The following is a 12,570-nucleotide window of genomic DNA, read 5'->3' on the forward strand; positions in this document are numbered from 1 at the left end:
GAAACAAATGTCAAGAAAAAGAATGTGAACAAAACTTTTAGTATTCTATCAAGTGCTGAAGTGTCTCTAGCACCTTGCCTTTAGATCGTTTCACCATCTAATGTGCCAAATCTTCCCAGAAGTTTTCCCAAAGTAGAACATCTAGAAGCTGGAACCCAGTAAAGGTGACTAGTCACTGCAATAGTATCACAATAATCAAATTGTTCAGACATGTCTCAGACACCCTTTGCTAGAAGACCTCCCTTCAAGGTATGTTACATCTGTGGCAGAGAATTTGGGTCACATTCTATTGCTATACATGAACCTAAGTGCCTAGAGAAGTGGCGCATTGAGAACAATCAGCTACCAAAGCACCTTAGAAGGCCAGAGCCCAGGAAACCTGAGGTCCTTACTGGTTGTGGTTCCTATACATTTACAGATGAAAATGAAGCAGCTTATTATAGTGCTCAAGCCCAGCTCGTGCCCTGTAGAAACTGTGGCCGAACCTTTTTTCCCGACCGTCTCCCTGTGCACGAAAGGTGTTGCAAAGGGGGCAGCAGCCGTGCAAGGCAACCAAGCGCTACCGCTGGTAAATGTGGTAAAGCACCAAGATCTGGAACTGGCTCAGAAAGTGGTGAACCATCTAAGGCCCGTCAAGGAATGAGCAGGGCTGCACCAGCTGTATCAGACCAGGTAAATTGCTAAGCATGTGCTATGTGAAAGGGTGTGTATGCATCTTAATGCTTGGCACTCCAGGGGAGACTGGCTTGCCATCAAATTTAAAATCAGTTTTCTTCAGAAGCACCTTTTTTGCTCCATGCAAATGTTTTTCTGCTAAGTAGAAGATAAAAGAGAAATACTGGGAACGGAGTAAGGGAAACTACTTATTCCTATTTATTTTGATTCTTGTTTTGAATGGGAATAGTTGAGTTCTCTGTTGTCCTTTAAGAGTTATATCCCCAAGAGGGACCATTGCTTGATATAGTTCTCTAGGAGATTCTATTGAGCACCTTAGGCAAGGTTTGGATATCATATGTTTTAGGAGATGTTAGGTATTTTTATTTACTTAACATGAAATGCAATGTTTCATTGTCCTGCAAGCATGCAGCACTTCAAAACATGATTTTCATATTTTACTGTTATTCTTAACCTTGGCATGCAACATGAGTTTACTGAGGACTGCATGTTCAAAGGCAGCAGTTCTGGATATAACAACAACAAAATAAATAAGACTGCACATTTTTTTCCACTGAATTTGATTCAGGATCCAAGAATAAAGAAGCTGATTCACATTATCCAAAAGCTACACAGAGTTTTGGAAAATGGGATTTTTTTTTCTACATTTGTTTCTGCACAAGCTGTCTTTTGGCCAGGAGTTTTGTAAGATAGATGTCTAAATTTATGCTCAGTGTCCAAATTAAATGGCCTTTTTTTTTTTTTTTAATGTGGGTTGGAATTCTGATTGCCTACACTACTTTTGAAAATGGGATTTATCTCTCAGTTGCCAAAGGAATGCAATACTATGCAGAGCATTTCTTAAGATGCTTTAGAAGGCAAAGTATGTAACATGTTAGTTTACCAGCTACTGAGTAAAATTAAAATAATAGCATTACCCTAGCTCACGTGAAACTAAAGACTTCATGAGCGCTTTGTTTATTATGCTATATAAGGCCACTAATTGATATATTTTGGCAATTTAAGGTTCACTTCTCAGGTCTTTTATCAGCAAATTTTACGTAATCCACAAGCAGTTCAAAGTGCTGCACAGCTGCATTTATAGCTATAGGAAAAGTGATGTTGTTTACATTGTGCTCTTTCCCAAAGAACTCTCATTGCACTAAAGGTGATTTTTCAGTGAAAGGCGTGGGTGTGAAGCAGAGAGTTTAATTTATCACATAATTCTATAGAATAAAAAAGAGAGGGTGAGGGCAATTTTCTATAGTTATGATACCACTGAAAAAAAGAAAAAAAAAAAAGAACTTCAGAGTGTGGTTTGGCACTGACAGTGACTCTGTAAAAAATGTTACCCTCTTGCACAACGTATCTGCTCCCTTTGTGGATTCACTCACATCTGCTGACTTGTTGAACAACAACATTATCACCACTTTTTACTTCTGTGAGCTCTGCAGAGCCAAAATGAAATGTGTTCAAATCTGTTCTTCCTTCTGTGTGAACAACAGGTTTCCTCATTTACTTCCAAGCAGTTACAGTTCATCAGTTCAGCAGCAGAACTAATGAGGCTGTACAGCTTGCAGTTTGCAATTGACTTTGAAGGACTTTATTATTTGACTTTCTGGAAGGGATAATGGATTTTACCTCTCTGGGGTCTATTACTGTATTATTTTTAGAGCTGTTCTTTAGTACAGAGTTACTCATAAAAGGTAAATATGAGATGGGAAGATTGAAAGAAATATCCTGTGATCCAAAGGTGTTCTTCAGGACTCGCAGGCAGCCTATAAGAAGTTGTCAAAGGAAACCACTTTCCTGTAGGTTTAAATTCTCTGTGAGAAGATCTTCATTTTCAGTTGAACATTTTGAAAGGTCCACACATTGAAGGGTGTGGAAAAGCATGGAGGTTATGGAATAATTGCACATTAGTTATGAACAGGGACAAGGTTTGTGTCTCTGCTAAAGTCTTCCTCTTTTTCCAGCATATGGTTTTAATTTTGCTCACCTTACCAGCTGCTCAGCTGCTTATTAATTCTGTTAAAATATAGTGCTTCACTAGTGGTGGAGTGAAATGGCTACTGTTTTGGTCCTGGCTGGGAGGCATTTGGGGCAGTTCCTGTCTCGTCTTACAGATTTACTCATTGTGACAATGAATTGTTTAAGTTCTTGCTTAAAGTCCTGATTCAGCAGAACATCAGAGGAAAGAAATAACTTAAAAATATTACGTATTAAATATTACCCTTATGTAAGTGTATTTAAGAGAGGTATTGTGAAACAAATTTATGCAATGAAAGATGCCTGAAATGAAAAAGCTGTATTTTCCTCGTTTTCAAAATAAAGTTTTGACTGATTTTGTGGTACATCATGTAAAGTGTATTTTAACTTTACAACTGCAAGCACTTCTCCCTGTATGCCTCTGCCTGTATGTCCTGGAGTTCTGTCCCCTTTAGCAAGTGTTGCATCAGCTAGGCCAGTGTCATTACTGACAAACTCTGTTCTGCATTAAATGTCTTTAGAGGTGGAGACTAAACCACCTCTGTAATCTGTCTTTTCCAGTATCTGTCCTCTCTCTCAGAATCAATGAACACATTTGAGTTAATCATGTCTGACTGTGTAAAACAATAGCCTGTGCTTAGAGATTCTCAAGGGTCATCAGCTCAGAAATTCTGCTTTGGATTCTGCTGTGATACCGCAAGCAATGGAAGTGGTGTCTGCATGTACTGGAACTCAGATGTGCACTAAAAGAATCTGTGTTCTACTGTTTCGTAGACAAAAATGTGTGATACGTGTAAGTGAGCGTCAATAACTTGCCGTGTGTATATGAGTTATGGGGTTTTTGACAATAGATAATGCTGATCTTAAAAGCCTATTAGATGGTGCTGCCATCTGCTGTTTTCTTCTTATCTGGTTAACTACCTAAAAAGATTTCACTCATCTTTCTTTGCTGAATTGTAATGCATTTTAGCACAGTGTAAGTCTTGAAAATTTGTGTAGCAAGAACATAGATGTTGTATTTTGCTGTAGCATAAAGTCATGTAGCATCTTGGTAAAGGGAAGACTTCTTCAGGTGCAGTATAATTCTAATGAAGATGGAAAGTAAATGATGCGCTTTTTTTGCCTCATTGCAGTAGTTTTGAACACCTTCGTAGGAGAGTACTGACAAATAAATTTGCAAATATAGAAAGTTAGATGAGAATGGACAGTGAATGGATGGTTTGAATGAAGCTTAGTGAGTATTATCATTGTGAATGACTGGGCTTCCTTCCTTTGCTTGTACATGGATGCCATATTTATTGTACTGACTTACTCAATTTAAAAAGAAAGCACATCAGGAGCAAAATGGGATATTTCATGCTTCCAGTGGAGTAATATTTTTAATTATATGCATCATCTTGCAGAATTACCTTGCTCTTCAAGGAAATTCCCTACATGAGCATATGGTCCTAATGTAAGTGCTGTTGTGTCAGATTCAGAGATTTGGTAGGCTGTGAAGTGCAGCTTTGGATAGTCATGAGAACCATGCTATACCTTGTCTGTGATCCTTATGTAAAATGCCTTATACTTGGCAGAGAGGAATGTGTGGAGAGGCCTGCTTTCATACAATAGAATGCTGCTGCTAAATGCTCGTACTGATCTTTTCCCGAGCCTCTAATCCTTGGGCAATGCAAGTCTATGACAAGAGCTCCGTCTCAGAGCAGGATGCCCCGCCTCTTCCCATTAAAATACATGGATAATTAAACAAATAAAAAGGGCAGAGCTGTGTGCAGTCCTGGATGATAAATATTTATGTAGGGGAGTTTGGGATTCAGTCTTATTGTGTGTACTTAGGAAAAATAAAAAGCTTTGTGCAGTATGGAAGGATTTGACCTCATGTAACACCATAACAGCAGCCTGGGGCTAACCTTAAGTAATGTCAGGTTTATTGAAAATACATAGTTGCATAGCCCTCGGAGCTAAATAACTTCATTCATAGTCACGCAGACATACTTAGCAGTCTTGGAGTAAAAAAGAAAATACTGAGACACCAGAGGAAAGCCTAACTACACTGTTAGGTATTTGTAGGTATTTTTATAATAACACATATCCTCAGGAACAGACCTTCCCTACAACCCTTTTTTAAAGTTAAAAACAAAGCAGTGAACAGACAGCCCAGCCACTGGCCTGTGAGTAGTTTGGGTTGGAAAATTGCGGTGTTTCCAAAAATAGTTTAGTTTCAAACTGCAGGCCTCCAGATGTGACATTTGGGAGAGGAACACTGAAAATAAAAAGAAATGAAGGGTAAATATCATCAGCTGTAGAACTTCCAAGTCAAGCTTATCATATCTTGGATTCCACAGTTAAAAAAGAAAAATCTGTTACTACCAATTATTAGGCTAATCTCTTTCAGGTTTTAAACATGTGTGCAGAGAAGAATTTGTGTATATAATTGTAGGTGTGGTGATGGGTCAATCTCATGATTTTTCTGGAATAAAAATAATTCTATCCTAAGAGTGACCTGATTCCTCTAAATTAATTCTGCTTTCTCCTGATGTTTCTGTACCATTTTCAACTGTGGAAATCACAAAAGACAGATATTTCTACTTGAAAAAAATTATTTTTCCTATTCTGTTAGTATATGAAGAGTCCTTACAAACTGAATGTAAATCAAATTGCTCTTCCCTAGTTTGCAGCCAATAAGTACCCATTTAAATGAATGGCAGGAACCTAGCTAATGAGAGCATACAGGGAAAGTGTGTTCTCAGTGATTTTACACCTAGCATGTTTTTAAGAAACCATTACTAAAATAGTATAACCATACCCACAGCAGGCATGCCCACTAAAAAGAGTTCTCTTGCCTCAGGAGTTTAGATTGTAGTATCCTCATCTAAAGCTCTCCAGAGCCTACAAATAAATATATACTGTGTTCAGAAGACTTTGTATCTGGACCCAGAGTCCTACTTCAAAATCAGACAAGTTCTAGCTCACAACTTCAAGTAAAGAAGTAGGTGAAATTTGATAATGAAAAGTTATAAGGTGTTTTTAAAGCAGCTGTTGTTGTATTCATCTTAAAAATAGGAAAAGAAGGCTGTATTTTTATGTATATTAGAAAATATGCTTATATAAAATAGTGTTATCAAAGATAGTAAAGAAATTCCATTTGAAAGTCAAGAGGATGAAAATGTCCTTGGAGAGCCTGTCTTTGGATGTTGTATTCCAAGACACTGTGAGAACTTTCCAGATGATGTCCAACTTTTCCCAGAAAAATACACTTTACAGAGTAGTATTTCTTTCATGTAAGTGAGATTACATGTGTGATACAGGAAGGCAGTCTTATGCAGATTGTTCACTAATGACATTTTCAGACTGTAACATAAATACAAGAAGAGCTGCCCAGGATTTTGTGAACACATTGATGGGCTGACAGACAGAGTCATAAATTTGGGAACAGGTTATGCTTTGTCTTACACAGCAGCAGAGGAAAGAATGAAACCCCCACCACTCTTGTTTGAGTGAGAAAGGTTTCCCGTATTTGGTCTGGCATGGCTGTCTGTCTAACTTGATGAGGGCAGGGAATAGCTCATCTCTTACTGGTATTCTGCAGTCAGAAGTGTAAGAAGTGCTGGCAGTTGTGAAACCCATCTGTGTGCCTCAAAGTTCTTCTCTACAGCATGTTTTTATCCTGCTTCCTGGAGCACGGCTGGTACTGACACCACGCCTAGCCCAAGACACGCCTAAGAACACTGCTGAGTCCATAATCTGCCATACCACAGTAATTATACACTTTTTCAGCCTTAGATTATGTCTTTGTGAAGTTTGGGGTTAAGGAATCTTTTTCTTCTGTTGTTGAGCTGTTTTTCTCTGTGAAGAAATGCAGATCTTTAGTGTGGAAACAACTACTAAAGCTTTAACTAAAGCTTTCTTGGAGTCCAGTTCTGCCCTTTCTGCAGTAACTGGCAAAGTTGACACTAAGGCCTTTGGGACAAACAAACAGCAGTTCCTATTTTGCCCCTCATCCTGAAATATCCTGGATTGTTTTTAATCTTTGAAGGCCAAGAATTCTACCAGCTAACTGATCTGTGGCAAAAGTGGGGTAAAGAATCACAATCACCTCTTGGGAGAGCTGCCCAGATTAAGAGAGATACTAAGGATGGACGCAGCACTTTGAGTTGTGTTCTGATGGAAGATGGAGTCTTTCTGTTACTCAAAAGTTCAGCTGATGAAGCTTTTGTTGCTGCTTTCCATTTTACTTCTGCTTTGTAAGTAAAAAATGGCTTGAGCCATTTAAGGTGGATGCTGCATTGCAACCCAGTGAAGCAGACATGTTTGTTTCTCCATGTGAAGACAGCATTTTCATGAACTATGAAAATAAAAGAGCTGAAACTTAATATAGCTAAGAATTAGCTGTATTAAGTCACACACATGAAATTTCAGCCCAGCATCTGCAGAAGAATCCTGCCTGTTCCAGGTGCCCAGTTAATGAGGCAATATCTATTGCAAGCCTCAGGACTGATTCCAAACAAAACCAGACTGAAATAAACAGTTACACAGATTTCACAGATATCAGGTTCCTTATCTACACGATTGCTTTCATACAAAGTCATTCTGACTCAAAATTAATATTGAAAACAATATTTCTTCTTCTTCACCGTTGTTATTTGCAGGCAAAAGTGGTAAGACGACCACCAACAGTGATTTGCTACATATGTGGCCGTGAGTATGGAACAAAATCCATTAGTATACATGAGCCACAATGCCTGAAAAAATGGCACCAGGAGAATGACAACCTCCCCAAGCACTTGAGAAGGCCAGAACCCAAAAAGCCAGAAGTCAGAACTGTGCAAGGTAAGTTACAGACCAAATTAAGAGAGATGAGCAAAATAGTGTGAGGAATTGAAAAAGATAAAGCAACAGGTAAACAGTTTGCAAGTAATTTGGTCTCCAGTTTACTTTCAAGACCTTGTTCTGCTTCACAGAAGGAAGGCTTAAAACAAGGTCTTGAAATTAAAAGTAGTCATTATCTATGGAACATAGATAATGTCCCACCTGGGACATTCCCCTCTATGTGCCAATGTGTCCTGAATCAAAACACAAGTAGATTAGCAATCTGCTTCATAGCTACATTACTACTTTTTGTCTTCTTTTAACACTGTAGACAAGCATTTCTTAAAATGAGCAAAAACATCCAAGAATAATGTGCAGACATGACACAGAGTCATTAAAATAAAATACCCTCAGGCAACATTGGTGTAGATACTTCAGCCAGATTCTTCTACAGTCAACAGCCCGTTGATGTTATTGATGCCTTTTAATTTACAAGTCTGAGAAGCTTCCATTGTGAGACAGTGTAATATAAACACAGTGGAGAAAAAATATATGTAGTACAAAGTAAACAATTTATTTTCGCCAATTTTACGTGTTTGTGCTATGGGTTCTTCTTTCTAAGATTCTACTTCTTTAAATCAATGAACACTGATGATCCCCAGAACCCACAGAGGTGGGCTGTCATATGTATCCCAGAGTCGTATGTTCACTGTAGGATGAAAAGGAATTCCTATCCATCCAGCCTGGAAGCTGTTCCCAGGACTTCCCTATTCCCACATAAAGTTATTTCACCTTTCCTACTGGATGCTTTCCCTGGCCCTGCCAGCTGGTCTGAGCTACTTTGAGCCAAGTTTGGACCACTTCCTCACAGGCATTTAATTCACACACACTTTTTTTTATATTCCCCACAATTTCCCTCAGCTTCCCATAATGTCTGGAAAAGTAGACAAAGTCTCCTACAACTCACTTGTGAAAGAGTCATACACTAGATCAGTTTACAGCAGTACAAAGAAATATGTCCTCAGAAGACATGCAGAGGAGAGCAGGATCACTGAGAACACTTACCAGATGTTCAAAATAATAAAGTCCAAATAATATAAAATCAGAACTTGGTTAACAGATGCCAAGTGGCATAGTTGAATCTGCAGTAAAAGATGCATTCAAAAGACGTCTTCATTGTATTTGCTTTTTTAGATGTTAAGGACTTTTTAATTATTACACATTGTGTGGTAAAACAGATGGAGAAAATGAGAATTCCATATGAAAGAGGAGGATGCAAAAAGGCAAATCAGGTTATTTTGAAATTCACTATTCTTATTTTGAAGGAGTGGAAGCAGAAAGTCAACCACTCTTTGAGAAAACAATCTAGCAGAAGGCTCCCAGATATGAATCAGAAAGTTGTCTCATTTACTCAGTGAGTCATATCAGGCGCCTCGCATCTCCTGTGAGGTGTTGTGTGCCCACGGTTCCTCTGGGGATACTGACCTGCTTCCAGCATCTGTCCCTAAATGCCTGCTGATGCAAGCCTGATCAGTTATTTAGCTTGAGCTAAAAATGTTGTTCCCCCTGCAGCTGCCTCACACTCCTGGCCTTGAGAAAATAATCTCAGTGTTGTTCTTTTTCCATAAGACTTACTCTTGATCATGTGGTGAATGCTATAACTGACCTTCAGACCACATGCATGTACTGCATGTCTCACAGCTTCTCAGCTCGGGGTGGGAGGGATTACCCCTGTTGTTGAATTAAATAGACAATGTTCAAAAAAAACTCAGAAATATTAACTGCTTACACAAAACTTTTTTATAACTTACATAAATCTTTTTCTGAAAACTCAAGTGTAACAGGAAGACAGCCACTGCCCTCATTACTCAGTGTTTTGTTTGTAGAATGCCTAACACATGCCTGCAAGGAGAAAGTTATCTCTCTTTCTCCCTCTCTTTTTTTTTTTTTTTAATATTCCATAAACTTTCTAAAGTACAGAAAATACACATTCATTTCCTGCAAGCAAAGGGGATATTTGTCTCAGCCAAGAAAAGAAACACTACTTGGTTGCTCTTCTAACAAAAAGAACATTAGGAACAGGCATATTAAGAGATCTAAGGCTTATTGTGGTTATGTGAACCGTTGGATATGAATCATATTAAAATTGTATGGGCCTTTAATGAAGAGCTCTATCATGTGCCAATGACAGAAACCATGGAATATTTTTAAATGCAAAAATCCTTTTCTTTTAAAAATTGTCCACTTCTAGCAGTTCAAAGAAAAAAAACAGATTTTAAAATCTTTTTCTATATTGTCATACCAAATAAGAAGGGTGAAGCAAATACGTCTTCAATTTGAGCCATGTGGATGTTTTTCTGCATGCACTTCAAATGAAAATCCTTAAGATCTAAATCCAGGTATTAAGTAACCTGCCTGGCCTTTTTGCAAATCAGTTTGAAACAACACTATGTGAAAATCCATTACAGAAGGAAAGTCCATTTCAAGATGAAAGTAAAGAAGATTTTTTTTTTTACCCAAATCAAAGCTTGAAATGAAAACATCTGAATGTTTGAAGACTGCTCCTGAATTTTCAGAGCAGTCATTCTTCCTGCAGTGGAGAATAACTGAGGGTAAGGCTGGATTAGTGTTTAGATGACAATAGATGTATCGGTGCAATGACCTCACTGGAAGTTGTGGCATAAAACTACTGTAGGTTTTATCTGTAAGGTTTTAGGTTTTATCTAAGATTTACTCCACTTTTTAGTATAACTTACACAGACTCCAGCAGGAAGAAAATTGGGTCTCTTGTCCAGAGCAATACAAAGAGCATATTCTCAAGTACAATACACTTCCACCCATAGCCATGGTCAGATAACACATGCTTGTTAAACAGAGCTTGAAGCAAAGCCAAAAAGTGAATTTGCTGATATTAGGATGCATGCAAAGATGTTAATAATTAGCTGTGAATGCAGATCATAACACACAGCGTGATGTTTTCTCTGTACTCATACAATACAAAATGATTCAGTTTGAAGTTAATTTAATTCAACCCCTGGGACAAAAAACAGAGTCTTTTTAATATATTTTTTACTCTTTTGCTTCTTTCTTTTCTTTTTCATTTGCAAAAGCAATATGGTTTGGTTAAACTGAAAGGCTCAGTCAACAGGTATTTCCTGAAAATATTTTCCATAAAGAGTTGAATGTGGGTCTCCAGAATGAAAGCTGATACTTTCTTTTTCTAATTTTCCAGCCAAAGGTTTCTATGATCTTGATGCTTTAAATGAGGCTGCCTGGACCAGCGCCCAAGCCCAGCTAGTTCCATGTGATATTTGTGGGCGTACTTTTCTTCCAGACAGACTGATTGTCCACCAGAGGTCCTGTAAACCAAAACCTGCAAAGTGAAGTGGATATAACACACTTGCATACAAGTATGCTCACACGTACACAGGCAGACACACACATTTATCCTAAGCTAATTAAAGTGTGTGTGTGTGTGCGCACGCACATGAATACATACACATGCAGCCGTACCTTTCAGACGAACCATGAAAGAAATAAAATTCATCTGGAGAGACATGGTCATCAAAACTTAATTGTGTAATGATATCATATGCTCCAAAACTCTCCAGAGTGAAAATCAGTAGTTGCTACTAAAGTGTAAAGTCAAATACAGAATACAGTTCTTTGAAAATTTTGCTTCTCCTCTTTCAAAGACTCTCTGGTTAGTGTAAGGACCTTTAGCCAAACTTGACTAATCGGAGAAACCAAGTAGCTCCTTTAAGTTTGTTCATTTTTGTTTGGGTTTTCCAGATCGTTTTTTTTTGTTTGGAGCACTCCAGTGTTCACATCCTTGTGTAACTGGATCTCATGAAACCCTTGACTGCTACAAGTGAAACCTTCCCATGTAAAGGGGTCCAGTTATGTGGTAGAAGCAGACACAGGCTGTTTTTAAAAAACACCCAGAACTGCCTTCTTTTTGTTTAAGAGTGATACAGACCATCTGATTTATTCTCATCTCAGTAAACTGATCATGCCAAAAAATTTATACGTCAGGGAAGCATGTCTTGGTTATGAATGTTGTAAAAGAAAACATTTTAATATCAAGACAAAATAAGCATGATGTGCCAGATGCCTGGCATTAAATATCACCCTGCCCTCAGTACCAAATAGGAGAGAGCCAGTGGTGTCTGGAAGGGTGGGTATTACACAAGAAAGCCATGGGGAAGGTGTTTGGAGGTGCTGTTTTGAAAAATGCTGTTACATTATGTAGAGGAAAGAGTGCCAAAACACATCAGTATAGGAATAGGCTAAACACATGAAGGAAGTAATAGTCCCTTTTACAAGGTACTGCAGAGAGCAATTATTATTTTACTTACTCTGAAGCATTTTATTAAGTGGTGAGGTTATTCAAAAGGTATGACAAAATCCAGTACAAGTTGTGAACTAGCAATCTAAGCTGCCTGATATCAGGAAAGAAACTGTACCTTATGTATGGGCTTAAGGTCTAGAGTTGTCTGTTATGTATTATGCGATTGATGTGACTTTTCTCAGAGCATTCACACTTACTATTGCACTTACAAATCAGAGGAAGTGAATGCTTTCATACACAGTAAAATGAAATATGGGTACCAACAACTTTTCTTTTCCAAGCTATCAAGTTGTGTGATTTGTGGAGTAAGTGAAACAAGAAGTATTATCTTTGTTCTGTTATTAGAGAAATGCTCCTGGCTTCAGCCCTGGCAGGCTGTTAATTCAGACTGGAGAAGTACAGGCATTCTTTGGTGAAAATAATTCCCAAAACAATCAGTGGTACCTCAGCAGCCCTTTCATCTTTGGAATGAGGATTGTATGGTCTGAAGATAGATATCTTCAGGAGTCAAAGGTTCAGTTTCTGTTCTACAGAACAAAGCTGTGTAAACCATGCAGATCTGTTCTTAGTGTCTCCAGTGTAAGAAGAGGTGCTGTTGGAGCTGGACCAGCGCTACCCCTCCTCCCTTTTGGCTGGGAGAAGGCATGTGGCCTGAGGACAGAAGAGCAGGGGGACTCGTTCGTGATTGCTAGGCTGGATCCTGGGAACTGCTGGCTGGCAACATACACTGGGAGCCCCTGAGGCTGTTCTAAGTCACACCAAGTGCTGGT

The 12,570-nt window shown here is 38.4% G+C and overlaps 1 protein-coding gene and 1 pseudogene across 1 annotated transcript; both read left to right on the plus strand.

The window, feature by feature from the left end:
- The first annotated feature begins 210 nt into the window (after positions 1-210).
- On the plus strand, positions 211-2,285 carry LOC148184461 (zinc finger protein 475 pseudogene; annotated as a pseudogene).
- A 1,061-nt stretch (positions 2,286-3,346) lies between these two features.
- On the plus strand, positions 3,347-10,833 carry LOC102112376 (zinc finger protein 475). The gene is made up of 3 exons (XM_088054619.1): positions 3,347-3,436; positions 7,290-7,470; positions 10,682-10,833. Exons 1-3 carry the CDS (start codon positions 3,347-3,349, stop codon positions 10,831-10,833), a joined length of 423 nt encoding a protein of 140 aa, XP_087910745.1.
- The last annotated feature ends 1,737 nt before the right edge of the window (positions 10,834-12,570 follow it).

The sequence above is a fragment of the Pseudopodoces humilis genome, chromosome 4, assembly GCF_049639895.1.
Source record: "Pseudopodoces humilis isolate 2021_Gansu_Grassland_sample_001 chromosome 4, ASM4963989v1, whole genome shotgun sequence".
NCBI lineage: Eukaryota > Metazoa > Chordata > Aves > Passeriformes > Paridae > Pseudopodoces > Pseudopodoces humilis.